The following is a 20,745-nucleotide window of genomic DNA, read 5'->3' on the forward strand; positions in this document are numbered from 1 at the left end:
GCATGTTGGGAGAACCATCAATGACTGCCCACATCATTGATCTTTATCTTTCAATGCCCCCAACTGCTCCCCAACTTCTGGTGACCAGCCTTTCTCATCTCCAAGGAGCTGAAAGGTTTGTCTTAAGGTCTCATTTCGGGTTTGTTGGTTTCTACTGAAAATATCCAGGGCTAAAAAAGAAAAGAAAAGAAAAAAAGAAAAGAAAAGAAAGAAAAGAAAAGAAAAGAAAGAAAAGAAAAGAAAAGAAAAAAGATCCAGGGCTCTGCCCTGTACCCAGAGGTTGGTGACCTGATTCAGCTCCGCCTCCCCCCGCCCTCCAATGCCCCAGCTGAACGCTGACGCCCCTGCTCACACCCTTGTCCTAGGTGGCCTGTCTGCAGTGGGCAGCCCCGGGAAGCTGGGGCTCCCTGGGGAGCCCTCACACTGTCCCAGGGAGGATGAGAGTCCGCACCCCCGGTAGCGTGTCCTTGAACAATGCAAAGTCCACGAACGGGAAAGTATCGTTATTCAAACAACTGTGTTAGGTTCCGGAGGAGGGGGACCTAGTTCTTATGGGTAAGGGTTCTGGGACCCTGCAGCCCCGGAGCTGGAGTGGTTTCCCTGGCAACGGACGCTCCCACTCCCCCCCACCCCCACCCCACCCCCGCACAGAAGTGCACACAAGAATTTAGCTAAAGGTTGTTAAAGCGTCAGAGTCCCTCATCCGTGGGTTGGCTCTCCCCGATCCCCGCCAAGGGTAGGGAGAACCAGGAGCCTACGGGCCTCTCCGCCCAGTACCGGGAACTCGCCCCGCCCCCCGCCCCAACTCCGGCCGCTCGCTAACAAACACTTCCACTTCCTGAGCCCTCTTTCTTCTCGCGCCGCGGGGCGCCGCGCCGAGCACGGGCCACGCCCCCCAACGCGGGGCCACGCCCCCGCGCGCTCCCATTGGTCGGCGTCGTTCACCCGGCCCGAGCGCCCCGGCCCGAGGCCTCTGATTGGGCCGCGGTGTCCACACCCTCGGGCCGGCCCCGCCCCCGGAATAAGGGGCTGGAGCAGCTTCGCGGGCGCTCAGACGCCGCGCGGGGTGCGGACTGGCCCACGCGCTCCTGCTTCGGCCCCTCGCAGTCCGCAGCCGCCGCTCGTCTCCCACCTGTTGGCTCAGCGCGTCCCGCGGCGCGGCGCGGCGGTTCTCTGCAGCGCGCCCCCCCCTTCCGCCTGCGGGTCCGCCGGGCGGGGAGAAGGGCGGCACCGGCCCCCAACGGGACCCCACGTCGCACCGCTGAGCCGTCGCGGGGCGAGATGAGCGCGGACGCGGCGGCCGGGGCGCCCCTGCCCCGGCTCTGCTGTCTGGAGAAGGGCCCGAACGGCTACGGCTTCCACCTGCACGGGGAGAAGGGCAAGGTGGGCCAGTTCATCCGGCTGGTGGAGCCCGGTTCTCCGGCCGAGAAGGCGGGGCTGCTGGCCGGAGACCGGCTGGTGGAGGTGAACGGCGAGAACGTAGAGAAGGAGACCCATCAGCAGGTGGTGAGCCGCATCCGCGCCGCGCTCAACGCCGTGCGCCTGCTGGTGGTCGACCCCGACGCGGACGAGCGGCTGCAGAAGCTGGGCGTCCCGGTGCGGGAGGAGCTGCTGCGCGCCCAGGACGGGCCCGGGCAGGCCGAGCCGCCGGCCGCCACCGAGGCGCGGGGGGCTGGCGCCGAAAGCGAGCCGCAGGCCGCCGCGCCCGAGCCGCGCGAAACCGAGAGGAGCGGTCCCGAGCGGGTGAGTGTGGGGCCCCGACCCCGCGGCGACCGGGACGGGGTGCGACGGGGAATCGGGAAGAGACCCGGGCGCCCTCGGACGGCCGACCCCGCGCCCGCCGCCTCTTTCTGAAACCAGATCCCCGAGGGGGAGGTTGCTTCCGCCGGCCGACAGGTCGCGCTGGAAGCTGCTGGCTTGGGGCTGCGTCCCGTTACCCCCACCCGCCTCCCCAGACTGGGCCGCCGGGCCGCCGAGCGCCTGGCCACCTGCACTCCGCGTCCCTTGGCCTTTGGGAGTAGCAGGGAGGGAGGGCGGGCAGCTCGAGGGAGCCCAGGCGTCTTTCCCCGGCCCTGTTGGCGGCGTCTGCTCCCGTCCTTCGGAACCCCCCAATCCAGGCCCTCCTCGGCCACCCCACTCCCAGCCGCCGCGGTAGATGAAGCTGGGGTGAGCGACCCCCACCCCGACTTCCGACAGCTAGAGGAATGACAGCCCCCCTTTCGGTGCGGAGCCCCAGCACGAGGGGAGGGAGGGGTCGCCGACGGGGTCCTCCCCGCACCCCCGCACCCCCGCACCCGGCACCCCCGCCGGCCGGTGCGTGTATCATTAACCTCATCCCGGCTGGACTTCATCCTCCCGAGGTACAGTGTGGCTTTTAACAAGAGAGGAAGCCCCACCACCTCTGGGCGAAGTGTGGGGGTGGGGGGTGGGGAGGAGGTGCAGAGGCGTGTGGGGACGGGGTGGCGGCCCTGCCACCCAGGAGGATTTATGAGTCTCAGGAATGTGAGGAGTAAGCGCTCGCTGGTATCTGGGAACGGGAGGGGAGGACCTTGGAGGAAGAGCAGCGGCTGGGAGGAAGGAGGGGACAGAGTGGTGCCTGTTGCTGGGCGATGCACAAACCAGCGGGGCTCAGCCCCCGGCAGGTGGTCTTGCCCTATCATTGTCTGTCTCACTCCAGTCCCCGGACAGCAACAGGCTGGTTGCCTTTTACCCATGTTTGGGGTTTCTCCCCAAAGGATCTCAGTTTGGATCAGCTACAGGTGGGGCAGTAGCAAAACAGGAGTTGGGATGAGAGCTTCTTGTCCCCAGAGAGTGAAGGGGGAAGCCTTAGGGTACAGACTGGGGGCGGAGGGGGGAGTGGAGCAGAGCCTGGGCCTCTCAGGGCCCATTTGGCTTGCACCAGCTCTCCACCTGGTGGCAGCGTGTGGCAGGAGTGTCCATGGTGCCAACAGAAGCCTCCTGGACATAGAAAGGGCACCCTTCAGCCTTAAGGTAGAAGGTGGAGCCCGAGAGGACCAGCTGGTTTGGTGGAAGTGAGGTCACCAGGAGCCCCATCCAGCCGGAGCTGGGTGCTGGGAATACTAGGGCCGCCAGGCTCCCACTTCCTGCCGCTGCCAAGCTGGCATTGGCAACGGTGGGGGAGGGGTCGGAGCATCCCTGGCAAGGGTTTTACACTAGGGAGTTGGAACCCATGACCTCTGATCCCAGGCAGAAATCCAGTTTGAACTTCGTGCTGAGCTGAGTGTATCAATTTGCCATTCCCTTTTTCCTTGCTTGCTTTTTTTTTTGGACTTTGGCACTGGCACCAATAACCACCACCCCACTCCCCATCCCCCGCCAAGATGCTGTTATGTTCAGCTCCTCCCCTTGCCCTTTCGGGTTTTTTTTTTCTTTTTTTTTTTTTTTCTGCTGCGTGCGGGAGGATCTGGGGAGAGGTGGAGGATGCCAGGGGCGTGGAGGCTTGACCTAGCATATGCACTCCCACCATGCCTTCTGGAAAAGCAGCGGAGCTTGCCTTCCTGCTTTCTGGGTGACAACAGAATCGGATTCCTCCAGATAGTGACATGACATCTGCATTTGTGCATACTTTGTTACGTTAGGCCAGGAGAGGAAAGTCTAGTACCCTCCAGCCAGTCCTGCGGACACCATCACCAGACCTCTTGGGCAAGTCGCGGAACTTCCCTGAGCCTTGGTTCTCCCATCTGTAAAATGGAGAGTGTTGTAATACAGTGACATCTGCCTCCTCCAGGATTTTACAAATAGTGGGAAGTACGTGAGTCCCAAGTGGATGCTGAATTGAGCACTTCTCTGTCCAGGCATTTGAGCAAGGATTCCTTCATTCTCATGCAAAGCCAGTCCCTTTGGTAGGAAATTCCCATGAAATCTGGTATGGTGGCCAGGCAAGGGACCACCACTCTGTCATTGGGAAAAGAGGAAAAAAGCTAATAAACACAGTAAGACTTACTTTTTCCCTAAAAAGTATCTCCTATAAAGAATTTGAGTTTTACTAATTTGCTGTAGCCTGAATTTGTTTGCAAGGTGGGGACTCTTATCGTATCTTTATTGGTTCTCACAAGTGAGAAAGGTGTTAAGTGGAAAATTTCCACGCAGAGAGTGGGCGGCAGATGATATCTCATTGGGAGGACCAGCCTGGGTCGAGAATCATACAGGGCAGAGGGTGTGGGGTCCCTGTAGAACCTCTGAGTGGGGGGAAGGGGACTTCCAATTGTGTCCACCTGCTCTGTTGGTGGTTTCCCCACCCCCACTGAGAGAGGAGTAACAAAACAACACCCCAGCTTACCTCCCCCCAGTCCCCACCCCCACCCCTGCAGTCACAGTGGTGGATGGGCAGCAGGCCTGAGCCACCTCAGCTGTACTAGCTGGGCCGCCTCAAGCCAAGTGTTGTAACCTCCCTGTGCCTTCTGGTGTATGTTGGGATCACAGCAGCTGCCAGATGGGTGGGATAATAGGGGGTGGTCAGTAGCTCTGTGCCTGGCACTAAGTAAGTGCTCAGCAAACGTGACTCTTGGTATTGGAACTGATAAGTATTTCACGGTGATCATTACATGCCCACCCCTGGGGCAGCCAGCCCTGGATCTACCCCTCATTGGGCACGTGCAGCCATGTCCAAGCCTGGCGTTCAATGAGTGCTCAATTAGAGGCTGCTGTTCTTGAATAATCGAAAGGTGTTCTGCAGCCCTTCCCAATCCAGCAGCCGGAGGATAACTACCCTTCAGCCTGGGAACCTGTCAGCCCCTTTCTCCACAAGGCACACTCTGCAAAACTACTCACGGCCCTCGGAGCCTTTCCTAGAGCCCACTAGCAGAATGAGATTTTCCTTTGCTCTCCTCCTCCTCCCTGTCCTATACATCTTTTCTTGCTCTGAACACACAGTATTTGAGTCAGTTGTTCATGATCTTGACCCACTGCGAAGGTGAGGAGGTCAAAGGCTGAGGCTTCTTTGTACTTACATCCCCATAGCTGTGCCTGGCCCTGAGTAGGGAGGGGCCCACATAATTTTTGAATGAATGAATGTCTAACAGCCATCGGGCACCCTTATCCTAATTCATCTCAGTCCAGCACACCTGGACCTATTTGTGCCCAGAGATCAGAATTCCAGGCACACCCAGAGATCAGAATTCCAGACAGAACCTACCCACTCCTTTTTCTTGCCTGCTAGCAGCTTCCATCTGTGGACTAGAAAGCTAAAATTCTGGACGTCATGGTCAGCTGGCTCTGGCACCCTAATTGTCCATTGTTGGCTGCAAACCTCAGCTTCTTCCTCTGGGAAGTGGGAACACCAGAACCCACCATGCAGGATTTTGGGGAGATTTTTTTTGGGGGGGTGGGGGAGATTTGATGAGATGATAGGGGTGTGTGTATGTGTTGGTGCCCAGCTTGGGATGTGTTCTTGCCAGACCTGACTCTGATCCCAGAGGCAGAAACAGCACAGGGGTACCTGGCTCTCTCAGTCGGTGGAGAGTGTGACTCTTGGTCTCAGGGTCTTGAGTTTGATTTCCCATATTGGATGTGGAACCTACTTAAAAATTTCAAATGAAAAAGAAAGAAAGAAACAGTGCAGGGCACCCCAGGCAGCAAGGTGGGTGGGTGGACACAATTAACTGGCGGACTACCAACTTCCTTCCCGGGACAGGCCATTCCACACTGTCCCAGTTGGTGTTTGGAAGGGCACAACAGAATCTGAGCTGCAGGATGTTTGGATTTTAAATCAATGGGGTATGTGATAGTTTGAGTGTTGTTGGTTCCTTCTCATAAGCTGCATATTTGGGATCTCTTTCTCTTCTGGTTCTTACCTTCAGGCTCCTATAAAGTTAAGTCAGTAAATCTGGGGGTGATTCTCTTGGAGACAGAATGGGGCATCCTTCTCCATGTGTCTAGATGCAGGCCTTTCTCTCCCTGTCCAGCCTCCCATCCCACGGGGCGCCGGGGAGGTGGGGGAGCATTTAGGAATTAGTGCTGCAGGCCTTTTACAGAGAGAAGCCAGAGTTCTCGACCCTAATACTACTACTAGATGCTCCTCTGCGTGTTGCTGCTCTGAGATGGAGCAGCCATAGAGGGGAAGGAAACTCAAAAGTTCTAGTGCAGCCTTGTGCCACAGAGATACTGATGTTCATTTCATGGATTCCCCTAGGACAGGACAGCCCTGCAAATTAGGTAGCAGTTTTTCCATTTTGTGAGCCGAGAGTAATCATTTCAGTAAATGATAGCTATTATTTGTGTCCGGCAAATGTGCTGTGTACTAAACATGCCCTCTATCGGGGCGCCTGAGTGGCCCAGTCCATTAAAGCATCCAAGTCTTTTTTTTTATAAGATTTTATTTATTTATTCATGAGAGACACACAGAGAGGCAGAGACATAGGCAGATGGAGAAGGAGGCTCCCCACGGAGAGCCTGATGCGGGACTAGATCCCAGGACCCCAGGGACACACCCTAAGCCAAAGGCAGGCCCTCAACCACTGAGCCCCCCAGGTGCCCCAGCATCCAACTCTTGATTTCAGCTCAGGTCCTGATCTCAGGGTCATGAGATGTGCTCAGGGAGGGAGGCTGCTCTTTCGTTCTATGTGCGTGCTCACTCTCTCAAATAAATCTTCTTTAAAAAATAATAATATGCCTGATGTCATTCAATCTATAAAACAGCCCCATGAGGCAGATATTAGCCCCCATGGTCTACATGGAAACTGAGCCTTGGTCGGTCCAGGTGGGCTGCCCCAGGCTGTCAGCTAGTGAGCCCTTACCACGTGGAGGGGGGTGTATCCTGGAACCCAGCTCTCGCTGACTCCAGTACCTACACATCTATTTATTCAACCACACATTTGAGTTGTACCTGAGGGCCCGACTGTCCAGCTGGGGTCTCTGCCCATCACATCCTGGGCCACATAAGAGCCATCACGTTGGAATAAATTCAGGCTCCTTGCAAGGAGGGGTCCAGGTAGCTTCCTTCCCTAGGGGGCGTCCTTTGGCACCATCAGGAGAATATATCAGCCCTGATGGAAGGCCTCAGCCCAGAAGTGGCCTGGCTCCTGGCCCCGCCTTCTGCCTTGATGGGCTGGGACCAGGAGTCTGGCCACCAAGTCTCTCTTTAACCTGACCCCCTGGATCCTTGCACATAGGGCACCTCCTGAAGGCCAACCTCTACTGTTGGCCTTGGCTTTACTTCACCCCTGGAGTAGGACAACTCACCACGTCCCCAGCCTTCTGGGTAGTGTTTAGTTTCCTGTGTCCTGGAAAATGATGAGTGGCACAGATTCCCTAAAACTGGGGTTGAAGTGCTGCTCACTCATTGCTGTGTTGTCTGAGTAGAGCTCTGACTTTTAGAGTTCAAGGCTCTCACCTCTTCCTGGGTGTGTTATAAGGTCATGGTGCCCAATTCAAGTGTGTGTGTTGAGGGGGGATGATTTATAAAACTGTTTGGGGGGCATCTGGGTGGCTCAGTCGGTTGTGTCCCATGTGTGACTTCAGATCAGATCATGATCTCAGAATCGTGGGATCGAGCACCTGTGGTAGGACTCTGCTCTGGGCGGGGGCCTTGAGATTCCATCTCTCTGCCCCCCCCCCCCCACCGCCCTTTGGGCAGGCAGTGACGCACACTCTCCCTCTCTCAAATAAATAAGTCTTTTTTTTTTTTTTTTTTAAGAAAAGAAAACTATTTGGAGCTGACAGCCTAATGGTTGAGAGTGAGGTCTCTAGGATATCAGCAGGCCATTGTGGCAGCCACTGGCCACATGTGGCTCTTAGCACTTCAAGTGCGCTCATCCCAATTGAGACGTGCTGGAAGTATGAAATGCACGCCAGATTTTGAAGACTTCATACAAACAAAAAGATGTAAAACATGCCATTAATCATTTTTAAGTGGATTCCATATTGAAATGGTAACAGTTTGGGTTTATTATATGAAACGAGATAATTATGATTAATTTCTCATTTCTTTTTTACTTTGACGTGACTCCTGGGAAATTTTATTTTTTTTTTAATTTTTTTATTTACTTAATGATAGTCACAGAGAGAGAGAGAGAGGCAGAGACACAGGCGGAGGGAGAAGCAGGCTCCATGCACCGGGAGCCCGATGTGGGATTCGATCCCGGGTCTCCAGGATCGCGCCCTGGGCCAAAGGCAGGCACCAAACCGCTGCACCACCCAGGGATCTCCCTGGGAAATTTTAAATTGCCTACCTGACTGGCATTCTGTTCCCATCGGACAGTGCAGCTCCACATCTGAGTTCAGAGCCTACCTCCTCCTCCCGTCACTGCGCACTTGAGCAGTTTATGTGATCTTTTTGAACCTGAGTGATACCTTCCTCACAGGATTATAATTGGGTTTGAATGAGAAAATACCCATAAAATCCTAGTGCAGTCCTTAGCAGGCCTTGGCACACAGTAAGTGCTCAGTAAACGGTAGCTTCTGTTTGTTAATATAGCCCCAATTCCACAAGCTCCCTGAAGGTCTGTAGCCTGCAGGAGTTAAATCCAGTGACTTCTGGAAGGAGGGTGAGGATAAGGCTGGATGAGGATGCAGTAGCTGTGGAGCAGGCGGGCATGGGGCGGCCAGCCTGGATGGTGTCCAGCCAGGCAGCAGCCCACGTACCAGCCTGCTCCGTCCCAGGCTTGCCCAGCCCTAGGCAGACCTGAGCCAAACTCTTTCGGGTGGGTCTCTGTCCGAAACCAGCAGAAAAGAACCAGAGGGAAAAGCTGGCTCAGGGCCCCTTCCTGGGACCTTGGAGAAGTAGCTCCCTCTTTAGCATATGGATCCCACCTGGATCTAACCAGCTGAGTTCCGGAGCAGGGCCTTCCAACTGAGAAACAGGAAGGACAAGATCAAAAGCTAGAGTAACTCCTTTTTTTGCACATTAAGGTGCCCACCTTCCCTGCACAGACCTGGGCAGGGGAGGTCTGTAGGGTGAAGTGAAGCCACACCAGGGTGATGGAGTGAGTATGGGTTAGTGGCCGCCAAGCCTTTTGTACCCAAGTGAAGAGAGGATACCTTTAGCCTACAGCTCTGGACACTCACTGGCCAGTGGTCAGAGCTCCTGGTCGCCTCCCAACCTGCCCTGAGGACAGTGCCCCCTTGCTGCCCCGTCACATGTCACCCTTAGGCCAGGCCAGCTCTCACCGTCCTTTGTGGCTTCCTTGAAGAGCTGGCACCAGACCCAAGCTGTGTCTCTAGTGTTCCGTGAGACAATGAGCTGCGTCGCAGAGCAGCCACCATTCCTCCTGCCCAGGGTACCTCCTATCCTACCTCCACCAGAACAGCCAGGGCTCCTACGCACTGCCCTGTCCCCTTGTCTCCCACCCCATTGTTGGGGCTGATCTCCCTGGGGCAGCAGGCGCTGGTCTTATCTACATAAACAAGAGGCCTTGGCTGGGTTGAGGAAAGGGCAGACTTGGGAGGTGAGGGTCACCTCTATTGTTCCCCCAGCCACCCTGGTGGTCTTTTAGCTCTTCCAGCCCATTCCTTGTGGGGCCCAGAGCTGCCTGGCCTTCTGGAAGCAGCCTGGCTATGTTCTGTAGGGCCCATCACCATGACACCTGCCAGGGAGGGGCTGGGCCCAATGGGGCGTTGGCCCCCAGCAGCCCTCCCCGAAGAGGAACAGGGAGCGGCCCTGGGCCTGCTCCCCAGAGACGGGCACTAGGATTAGGGTATCGACTTTCCTTGGCTTTCCAGGTGGCTGCTGGTGGCGCCTATTGAATTCCGCACCCGCAGTCCGCTTGGACTGCGTGGGTGGAGGTGACTGGGCGGCCACTCAGGCTGGGCTGAGCTCCCTGGGAGAGAAGAGGGAAGGGATGGTCCTGTGGGCCTGTGACAGGGTTTGGGACAGCCTGACAACCTGAGGGTGGGAGAAGGCTCTGGGAGAAGAGTCTGGAGGCGGCTCTGCTGGCAAGATCTTTTGGAAAGCTTGTCTGATGTTGCCTAGAAGTGAGACTCAGGCCCACCCAGCACCCCAGTCACCCCAGCTCGTTTGCTCCATCCTTTGGCCACCATTGCCTCTTGCCCCTTCCTCTTGCTTCCGGGTCTCCACCAGGCTCCTCACTGAGCAGATCCTGACTTCTCCTTCTGAGCCATCATCGTCACTGGGAGCCCCACCTGGCACTCTGGACACTCTGAGGCCGGGTTCCCCTTGAAATCCCCCCCCCTCCACCCCCTCCTGAGCTCCTGGGGGCCGCACACCAGAACCAAGATGGCCTGGACTTTCCATCTACCCGTTTCCTCGGAGCCAGAACCCAGTCCTGCTTCAGCGTTGGGGGTTGGGGGTTGGGGCCCAGGAGCAACAGTGGCCAGGCTCTGCCCAGGTACCTGACCCCTCCCCATCAGATCCCCAGGGAGGCTGCCCCCAGGGACTCCTCCTGCAAGCACCAACCTCCACCCTGGCTGGGATGGGCTCCTTTGATGGGCTGACTCAGCAGCTGGCAGTGACACCTCCTGGAGACAGCTGGGGGAGGGGTGGAGTAAAACTGGCTGATCTCCCTGGAAGAATGAGAAGCCCCCACCCCTCCCATGAGAGGGGAAGGGAAGGAGGGAGCCTCCGGGCCTTGGGAAGGAGGGCGCTAAGATGGAGCCTGTGTCGGTGTCTGAACACTTCAGAAAACCACTGCTTGTCCCCAAGCTCAGCCACCCCCAGAGGGCAGTGGAGCAGGTCCCAGTAAAGGGGGAAGGGAGCAGTGGGGGAGCTGAGCCCCATTGCCTCCAATCCTCATGGCTTGGGACTGGCAGAGGGGAGCAAGGTTCAAAGCAGGCCCTCTGGCTTTGATGATAGGGCACCAGAAGGTGCAGGGAAGCATGGAGGATCGGGAAGCATGCCCCCAGCACTGAGACCCAGGCCCGATGGCCCTGCTGGCCAGGAGCAGCACTCCCCGAACCACTGGGCTGCCCCAGCCCGGGCCTGCCCACCGCAGCCCTGCTTATCCCAAGTCAGGCTAGAGCTCTGGCCGCAAGAGGCCTTGAACACCCGGAAGGAAGGCTGTGGTTTCATCAGCCACCAGCTGCCTCCCAGCAGAGACTGCAGCCACTGCGGGGGAGCAACCCATGTTTACGACTCCTGCTGGGTTCTCCTCCCAGTCTGGACTCGGGTCCTTTGGGGCCAGCCCGTGGATGGTGGAAAGAACACGGGGTCCAACTCAGAGACCTTGCTGGAGCTCTGGCTCCTCCACTGTGAAGCCGTGGGACATTAGGCCGTGGGCTTAATATCTGGACTCTGTTTCCCCGTTTTGAAAATGGGGTGACCAGCCCCAGCAAGGTGGCTATGGGAAGGCTCTTTGGAACGAAGGGAGGTGGAGGGGAGCGGGGGACGTCAGAGCTGCTCGCACCACTGCCCCCCCCACCCCCCACCCAGCCCCTGGTGCGATCCTCCCCACTTTCTCAGGGTGATTGCGGGCTCTGCTGGCTGGGGCAGAAAGCTGAGCCTGCAAGGTGGTGACAACTGGTCAGACCTGTTCCTGCTCACCTCGGCCTGGGGGAGGGCTGGGCTGGCAGCTTTGTGGAGGGATTAGCTGGAGGGGAGAAGAGCCTCACTTACTCCTGAACAATATCCCGTGGGGGCTGCCAGGGGATAAGCAGCGCAGGTGGGGGGTGGGGAGCCAGGGGAGGGGCTCCTGGGATTGCACCCTGGCCCCACTGTGCCCCGCCAACAGGGAGTTTGAGAGAAGGGGATGTTTCACAGCCACTGGGGTCCCCCTCTGCCCCTCCCCCACTTTTTTATTGCTTGCCTCTCTGTCTTTGCTATTGTATGGGGTGAGGGAAGCCTACTGAAGGAGAAACTAGGGAAGGGCCCAGGGCCTGTGGCCCAGATCAGGGTGACTGCAGGTCCAACCATCACACCTCCTTCCTATCGTCCTCTCCACACCCCCCCACCAACATCCTGAAACACAGAGACTTGCCCGGGCAGTTAAAGGAAGGCAAAGTCATCCTTTGGCCACCACCCCCCCAACCCCCCCTGAGACTGGAGGGGTGGGGAGCCCCAGATGGGACTGGCAAGTTGGGGCAGGAGGCCTTTAATAAGCCCTCCTCTCCTTCCCTGCCTCCTGGCTGGCTCTACTCCCAGCTGGGGACTGGTGTTTCAGAGCAAGCTGGCCCCCACCCTACTCCCCAGAATCTCCCTTCTCAGCTTTATGGACTATTCGGTAGTGTTCTCAGCACTGGGAAAAGTCTATATGTGCAGGGGGATTTTGAAGTTGTGAAGTGTCCCCACTTGTATGAATTATCTCACTTGGCCTCACAGCACCCTTGGGACCCGAGGAGGCAAGTGGCACGAAGAATGGTCTATAAATGAGGAACCTGAGGCACTAGAAGGAAATGACTTGCCTCAGGTCACATAGCTAATAAGTAGGGAAGCTGGTGTGGGGGCCAGGGCCTTGATTCTGGCCTTTGCTCATTGCCTGGTGGCCTGGGAGATCACCCGGAGCTAGCAGGCTGGCTGCTACAGCCCTGCCCAGGCCTGGGAGGAAGGGGAGAGGAACCCCTGAGTTAGGCCTTGGGCTCAGGCTTCTGGCCAAGGTTTCAGGTTGCTTGGCCCATGCATACCCAGATTCCCTCCATCGTGTACATGTGTCCTAGGGCTGCAGCATCTAAGCTAAGCTGCTTAAGTTGAACAAAGGATGGTGAAAACCATTTTCAGCTGAGTGTCCGAGTGCTGGAGAGAAACCTGCTTGAAGCCCTTTCACTAGGTCCCCACCCTGAGCCATGGCCACAGCCACGTTGGGCTCCCTGCAGCCCTGCCCTGCTTCTCATGGTCCTTTCCCCAGTCAGGCTTTCCCAACGGAGTCTTTGAGGTTCTACTGTGGGGGTCCCTATCCTGTCCAGGACTCTGCTATGCTTCCCCCCAGCTCTGTGGTCATCTGGCCTCCTGCTTCCTTTTGGCTGGGCCATTTGGCTTGGATGGGGAAAGGCTTTACTATAAACACTCTGACCAGCTTTCAGTAAACACCTCCCCTGTCTCCCCTGCTGCAAGGAACGGGGTACCAAGGGGCCCAGGATCCCTGGTCATCCAGTCAGGCTGGCAGTGGCGTGACACTCACCCCCAGGAGGGCCAGACTGAAGTTTTTAGAGGGGAGGGATAAGGTAGCAACCAAAATAACACAATTATATCTTAGGATGGCACAAGAGGAGGGGGCTTGAGCTAATCTGACCCCACCTCCCATTTGCCAGAAGAGGTAACTGGCCTGGATGGGGCACCTGGGCAGTTGGCTACAATGCCAGGTCTTCTGGGTCCCAGCCCAGCATTCTCTCAACCTGCTGTGTGGGATCTCAGCAAACTTGCCTTATTCCCAAGTGCTGAGGAGGGTGGAGCAAGGAGGGGTCAGGTGCAGGGCAGGGAGGGCAGGACCTAGGATGATGGAGAATGGCCACAGCCCCTCCTTTACCCCCACAGCGTGAGCTCCGGCCTCGGTTCTGCGCCATGAAGAAAGGCGCCAACGGCTACGGTTTCAACTTGCACAGCGACAAGTCCAAGCCAGGCCAGTTCATCCGGGCAGTGGACCCAGACTCACCTGCTGAGGCCTCGGGGCTCCGGGCTCAGGACCGCATTGTGGAGGTAATGCTTCTCACGCTCTCTCCAGGCCCTGCCTTCCTGACTAACCTCCCCACCTATGAGCAGCCCCTGGGGCAGCAGCCATCACACCATCTGCTCCTAGCTGAGCCCAGGGGTTCTGGGCAGCCCATAGGTGCCAGGTCAATACAGGGAGGAGGGAGCCAGAGAGAGGGGAAGAACGGTGGGCAGGAGGGAGGGTGGTGGATGGTGGACTCCCTTCCTGCCCTCACCTTCTCTGGGTTCTTATTCACCCAGAGACACACTCAGTGGCCCAGGAGTTGCCCATCCATCCCAGGAGATGTGTGGGGCCACCCAAGGAGTTTCCTACTGCCTGAGGGCTCCGTGCTGGCAGGTGCACTCAGACACTCTTGGGAGGTGCTCAGGAGGAAAGGAAACATGAACCCCGTGCCTTGGGCAGGCCCCAGAATCTCAGTCTTAGAGCCTCAGAGCTAGATCAGCTCTCCCAAGACTTCTCACTTTACATGTGAGCAAACCACAGCCCTGAGCGGGAAGTCGGACACAGACACATAGAAACGCGAGGGCCCATCCCAGGCCTCCCTGATCTTTCCTGCCCTGTCTGTCCCAGCTGTGTTTGTTTAGTCTTTTCTCTGTATTTTCTTTGGCTTTTCTCATGTGTCCTAACTCCTCATTTGATTGTCAAGTGGGAGGACCACTTGGCTTAATTTAAGACTCCACAGGCAAGGAGGACTTAGTGTCCCCAGACTACCAACTGGCCAAGGACGAAGAGGACCATTTGTATCCCCTCTGCCTCCCCTCTCCAAAAAAAAAAAAAAAAAAAACTGTGCCAGTAACCCCTGCCCCCACCCACAGGTGAATGGGGTCTGCGTGGAGGGCAAGCAGCATGGGGATGTGGTATCTGCCATCAAGGCTGGTGGGGACGAGACCAAGCTGCTGGTGGTAGACAAGGAGACTGATGAGTTCTTCAAGAAATGCAAAGTGATCCCGTCTCAGGAGCACCTGACTGGTGAGCAGGGTGGGGCAGCTGGAAGCCCCCAAGTCAGGAATGGGGGTCAGTGCTCTAGATTTGACTGTGTCCCAGGCAAGGGGTGGGCAGCTTCCCACTTAAGAACTTCTTCCATCCGCTTTAGCGGAGGTCAGAAGCGTAGGTTGGCAAAGAGGTGCCTAATGTCAGGAGAGGAAGCGGGGATGGCAGTGGATTTCTGCCATCAGTGGATTTCTGAGGATTTCTGAGGCTTTATGTGATAGGGTTAGGCTGGCACGAGGGATGGGGAGGCGGGACGGATGGGGAGGCAGGACGGAGCTACTTATATTCCAGACCAAAGCTGTAGCACCAAAGGGAGGTCTCAGCCCCCAACCCCTGCACCCCCAGCAGGTTCTCCAGACAGCACTCATCCAAGGAAAGGGTTAACTCCAGCTTTGCTTGGTCAGATCAGAGTCCAGCGACAGGGGCCCAGTGCCTCCCCTCCCTTCTCTCAGGTTGTCTTGGAAACCCAGGCTCACTGGCTCTAGAGAGCAGTGGGTCCCTCCTTGGTCCCTGGGCCCCTGTCCTCCCCATCCCCCATATGACGCTGCCAAGCCTGGCACCTCCTCCTGCCCAAGCGCAAGCCAAACAGGGCAAGGCTGCTGCCCCAGGGCAGGGAGGTGTTAAAGCAAAGCTCAGCTCTCTGGTCTGGACTTTCTCCCTGGAAAGATGGCTCCTGGAGGAGTAGGGGTGGGGGGACCTCTTTGGACTTTGCAGTGGGTGGGGCCTCCCTAAGGATGTCAGAGTTTTATTTATAGTGGGATGATCCACCCAAAGGTCCTGCCATAGATTTAAATCCCTAGGTGGTGGGGCCAGGTGGGTCCTGGGGGTTCCTGGAAGCAGGGATGGGTCCGTGGAAGTCCCCAGCAGACTCCGAGCATGGGCAGTGGGGCACTACCCTACCCTTGTTTCCCAAGTTCACAGAAACCAGATAACTTAGTGGCCTTCTTCAGTGAGGGAGAAACTGAGGCCCCGAGAAGCCCCTTGGCAATATGGTGTGGGAAAGACAGCAAAGATCTAGATTCCACACAGCTTCTCAAATATCTTCTCCTGAGGCCTCCAGCACCCCCCCCCACCCCCACCCCCAGAAATCAGCCCTCAGACATTCCTTCCTCTTATCTCTCTGGCTAGGTGGGAAGGGCCCTGAGAACTCCAGTAATTGTAGCCTCTGGCCAGAGGAGCTGAATAGGGAGGGGCCTGAGGGCAAGTCTCTTCCCCAGGTATCCCTGGGCGAAAGGGGGGGCGGCTGAGTGTTACTGCCCCCACAGAGAGGAATGCCCTCCCCCCATCAGCTGCCTCCAGACCACATGAGACCGCCTGGGGGGGAGGGCATGGGTGAGAGTCCCTGCATCCCAGTGATCCCCTGCCCAGCTGGGACGAAATGGTGAGGGTTAGGTATGCCCGATGTCCAGGCCAAAGGAAACACGCACTTAAACTAAGAGTTCAGAAAAAACCCACCCAGGCTGACCAGTCCCCCTTACAGTCAGGTGGAGCCCCCACCTGAGCGAGCACAGCGAGGGGGACCCCAGGCTGGTGTTCTCATCTTCTGAGCACCCCAACCCCATCCCCTCACCCTCACATTGGCAAGCAGGAGCGGGATTTTTTTCTCTTTGAGCTGAGGCAGGTACTAACCAGAATCTGGGGTGTGGTTCCAACTCTGGTGACAGCGTCTTCTCCTAGGAAACAGCAGGCTCTGGTGCCCGGGCCTGGGGATCTGCATTTCTAACAAGCGTCCCAGGAGATTCTCAGGCAGCCAGCCTGGAATTTCCTCCCTCTCTAGGACAACAGTTTCTCCAAATTGCTCATGATCCATCCCTGGTTCCCAAGATCAACTTAGTAGCCAGAGACAAGCGTACTTTAAGTTGCTTTGAAAATATTGGAGAGCGTTACGATGTAGCAAGGGTAAATGTTATTTTACGCATCAGTGTGTGTGCTGGATCATCAGGATGTCAGACGGACGTCCAGAGGGTTGCAGGCCAGAGACTAGACACGGATGGAGGGCGCAAGGTCTAACTATGGCCCAAACCCCGCAGCTCTCCCTCCTCTTCGGGCGCCACTCCATCCACATTCCGCAGAGCTCCTGGACTCACCTCTGTTTTGTTTCGTTTTTCCCTTTTCTAGGTCCCTTGCCTGAGCCCTTTACCAATGGGGAGATCCGGAAGGTAAAGGCAGACCCTCTAATGCTTCTCTGGCTCTCACGCCAAGGGCTGCAGGAGGAGGGTGGAAGGTGGCGCGGTTGGGCCAAGGACGGCTGTCTGGCTCCGCTTGAAACTCCTGTTGCCAAACTGCTCCCTCCTGAGCTCCAAGCTATATAACTGCCCGTGCACCCCTCAACCCCTGTGTAGAGCCAAGGCAGTCAGGAGGCAGAGGCCCGGTCGGGGCCCCTCTGCAGCCCGCCATCCTGGTGACAGGCCCCGCCTTCAACTCCCCACCATACAGAAGAGGCCATTCTTCCCCCCAAGAACAGAGCTTCAGTGTCTGGACGCACGCTGCCTGGGCCCTGCTACTTCCAGTCTGGGTTGGAAGAACAAAGCCCCTCCTCCCCTCCTCCCTGGGCAGAAGGGAAGAGAAGGCAGTGGAGGCTGGGGAAGAGATGGCGGGGCCTGGTGCCAGCTGAGGCCACAGAGGAACCCAGGCAGAGGCTGAGCACCAAGCTGAAGCCTTGGCCAAGACCTTCACTCTAAGACAGGCTGACTCAGAGTCAGACCACAGAGCCGGAGCTCTCTGCAGGGTCTGCTGAAAGGTTCCCCCCCCCCCCCCGCCCCCACCCCGCCCGGGGATCCTGCCAGAGGTTCTTGCAAAGGGAGGTGGCCCTGGACCACCTGAATCTTCTGTCACTCCATCTGTGGGCCCAGAACACTCATCCCCATTATTCCTTCAAAGCCTTTGACTGCTTTGGGGTTAGACGTCAAGATTCCTAGGGTCAGGGCCAAGTAAACCAGTGGGCCGCAAGAAATTCAGGGAATATCATACACGTTCCCTGGGCCAAGGAGAGGCCCCCCCTGTATCTCCCCACGCTCCACATAGCCCCTCCATGGTCACTGGCCCAAAATGCTGGTCAAGACTGAAGGCTACTTTTGGAGGGCTGGGGAGGTGGGGTGTGTGTGTAAGCAATTCCACTAATCCCACGATGGTCCCTCCCACCTACGTGGTGGAACCAGGCTGCCCTCTGATCCTTAGAGGAATGTAAAATGTCAATCCCCAAGGCCCCAACCCCCCACCTTCCACTCTCATCCGGCTCAGGCAGCAGGGCTTGGGGTGGATGGGAAAAACTTGAGTGGAGCTTCTCAGAGGCACCTGTCTTCCCTGGGAACACCCTTCCCTATTCAGGATTTCCCCACCCCATCCCTTGCCAACCCACATCCCTCCTCTCTGTGCCAGGAGAACAGTCGTGAACCTCTGGCCGAGGCAGCCTCTGAGAGCCCCAGATCAGCCCTGGCAAGATCCACCTCCAGTGATACCAGTGAGGAGGTAGGCTGCTGGCTGGGCAGGCAGAGGGTGGCCCTGGGTTACAGGAAGCCCATACCCAAGCCACACTCTCATTCCTGGCACACCAACCAGCCTGCCTTGCAGGTCACATGCTATGCCACGTTCTGTTCTTGTGACCTTGCTCCCCTGGGCACTGCCCCAAGGGAGCCACCTTGCCGAGGCTGAGGACCAGGACACCTCACCAGGCACTGACTCCCGCTCTCTGCCACCGCCTCCCCCTCTTTGCAGCTGAATTCCCAAGACAGCCCCAGGAAACAGGACTCCACGGCACCCTCGTCTACCTCCTCCTCCTCTGACCCCATCTTGGACTTCAACATCTCCCTGGCCGTGGCCAAAGAGCGGGCCCACCAGAAGCGCAGCAGCAAGCGGGCCCCGCAGATGGACTGGAGCAAGAAAAACGAACTCTTCAGCAACCTCTGAGCATCCTCCCACAGGCTCCCAGGAGAGCTGGGAGGGCCGGCCAGCCCCCAGGCCCCACCACCCTCGGACCCATCTCCCTCAGTTCCCTCGTCTTCCTCCCCACTCACTTGTCCCACCCCCTACCCCCCCCCCAATCGACATACAAATCAGCACCAGCATCCCCCTCTATCCGTGAATGATTTTTCTAGAGAACTGTGCTCTTCCCTTACCTCGGGGAAGGTGAATGGGTTTCCATTCTGCCCCAGTCAGGAAGCAGACTCCCCCTGTTCCTACTGAGTGCTTCAGCCCCTCGCCACTCCCCTGGGAGATCACTGGAACCCACACCAAGCAAGGATGGAGGGACCAAGCAAGAGTCCTACACCCTCATGACCCCAAGTGATGACTGAGTCCAGGGTTGACTGAGGACTCCTGATGACAGCAACAACATTGTGGAAGGAACAGGGGTCTGTCATCCTTAGAGCTGTGGCTTGGGCATCTTATTTTTGTTCATTTGATTTTGAGTGCAGTATCAGAGTTTAGAGGGATTTTTTTGTCTCCTTGATTAATATGATTTTCCAGGTTGTTGCATCCAGGATATAGTGGCAACAGCCTTAAACTTTGTGTCTGCTCCTACCCCAGAGCCCCTGGGGCATGGGGAGGGTCTGGCCACCCCTGCCCAGCCCCACTGTCAAGGAAACTCCATCAGAAATTCAACTGGCTTCCAAACTGCCTCAGCCTCTGTGTCTTCCTTTAGAGCCCTAGGTGTTCCCAGGGGAGCCTCTGGCTGACAGATTGGGGTACAGCCTGGAGGGGAGGTCAGTCCAAGGTTCTCGGACTCCAGGCGGGGGAATAGAACATGGGCGGCTGTGATCAGAGGGCCTTGGGTCCCGTAGCTGCCCGGGCTTTGCACAAGTCTTGTGGGAGTGAGACCCGCCCAGCTCCTGAATGCATGCAACCAGCTGCCCCAGAGAAACCTTTATTGTAGGAAGTAGAAGGGAAGATCCACATGCTCAGAGGTCTTTATGTAGTTTCTAATTCTGGAGCACTGAAATGGTGAATCCTGGATCGAGCCTCATTCAATGCAAAGACTGGGCTTTCATCTAACCCCTCACAGCCAGTGGGGTGCAGGCTTCTCAGGAGTGGCCTGCGCTATCACCAGGTTATCTTATCTGGCCCTGGACATGCTCTGGGGCAGGTGGGGCGGAGCGGACTTTCCAAGGGCAAAATACCCTACGCCACCTCAAGAGATCCAGGTCTCTTCCACCTCTGGCACCTGAGGCCACACCCTGGGAGTGGCCAGGGTGGCCCGCAAGGGCTGAGGCTGCCAGGCTCAGAGGTGCTTGGAGAGAAGGATGGGAAGTGGATTCTAACGGAAAGCACTCATCACAGAGGACCCGGGGGCCTCTAGGGTTAAGAGAGGGGTGGGTCACTGTCTGGCCATCTTGGCCTCTAGTTGGAGCTTGGATTCCGACCAACCTTATACTATTCAAAACCCTGCCACAGCACCTTGGGCTCGGCCCGCCTGCTCGCAACCTTGCCTCTACCTTGTGACCTCTCACCTGTAAGCAAGGCCTGGAGAGGACTCCACAAGGCAGTGGGGTGGGGGGAGATCCCTCCCTACCTCACCTTTGGGTGGGGCTTCTGATGAAGCTCAAGGTTGAAACTCCTTGATCGCTGCTGAGGGGCCAGACACACTACAAACCCTTTGGTACACTGCAAGCAAAGGTAGATTCCAGTTTTTTACCTTCATAGTAGTGTTGGAATATGCCAGGACTGGGGAGAGGTGGGGGACTGGGGGGGGGGGCAGCAAGAGTTCTGGCTCTGCTACCTTGAGCCAGGCACAGCAACTCACATCAAGGTTTCCTCCCCTTGAGAATACCGACTGCCTTTGAGGGTCTCTTCCATGACCTGCCCTGAAACCTGTCCAGCCTCTCAACGGCCACCCTAGATTAGGACAGGACTCCTGGGAACAGAGGGGCGTCTCCCCCCTTCCCGCTCCAGCTCTGCCTCTGAAGCACCAGCTGCCAGACCCTGGAGACATCCTGAGGCTGTGCCTCCGACGCCTCCTTGTGGCCGTCAGGTGCCACGGCTCCCAGAGACCCAAGAAATGAGCAGAGCAGGAGGGGACAGGTCCCTTCAGGAAGATACCGCTGAGTGGCTTCTGCTTCCTCCTGCAGCCCTTGCAACTGAGCAGAGGCTCCAGTCACAAGGAGCTGCATCCAAAACTCCTGTGTCCAGAGAGGAGAAAGAAGGAGCAAGCACGAGGATACTTGTCCACTTTCCAAGCCACCTGTCATTCAGGGCCTTGCTCGTTCAT

General features: G+C 57.3%; 1 protein-coding gene across 1 annotated transcript; it reads left to right on the top strand.

Moving 5' to 3' along the window:
• Positions 1-1,055: 1,055 nt before the first annotated feature.
• NHERF1 (NHERF family PDZ scaffold protein 1) lies at positions 1,056-19,157 on the top strand. The gene is made up of 6 exons (XM_055320902.1): positions 1,056-1,743; positions 13,379-13,540; positions 14,369-14,522; positions 16,662-16,702; positions 17,922-18,011; positions 18,258-19,157. Exons 1-6 carry the CDS (start codon positions 1,282-1,284, stop codon positions 18,447-18,449), a joined length of 1,101 nt encoding a protein of 366 aa, XP_055176877.1. The 5' UTR covers positions 1,056-1,281; the 3' UTR covers positions 18,450-19,157.
• Positions 19,158-20,745: the final 1,588 nt, after the last annotated feature.

Source organism: Nyctereutes procyonoides, unplaced genomic scaffold, assembly GCF_905146905.1.
Source record: "Nyctereutes procyonoides isolate TBG_1078 unplaced genomic scaffold, NYPRO_anot_genome, whole genome shotgun sequence".
Classification (NCBI taxonomy): domain Eukaryota; kingdom Metazoa; phylum Chordata; class Mammalia; order Carnivora; family Canidae; genus Nyctereutes; species Nyctereutes procyonoides.

Excerpts from the sequence above, each read along its gene's own strand:
- NHERF1 (XM_055320902.1), top strand. The coding sequence starts at position 1,282 with ATGAGCGCGGACGCGGCGGCCGGGGCGCCCCTGCCCCGGCTCTGCTGT. Across the intron at positions 1,744-13,378 it reads AGAGGAGCGGTCCCGAGCGG|CGTGAGCTCCGGCCTCGGTT; the intron begins GTGAGTGTGGGG and ends TTACCCCCACAG. Across the intron at positions 13,541-14,368 it reads CTCAGGACCGCATTGTGGAG|GTGAATGGGGTCTGCGTGGA; the intron begins GTAATGCTTCTC and ends CCCCACCCACAG.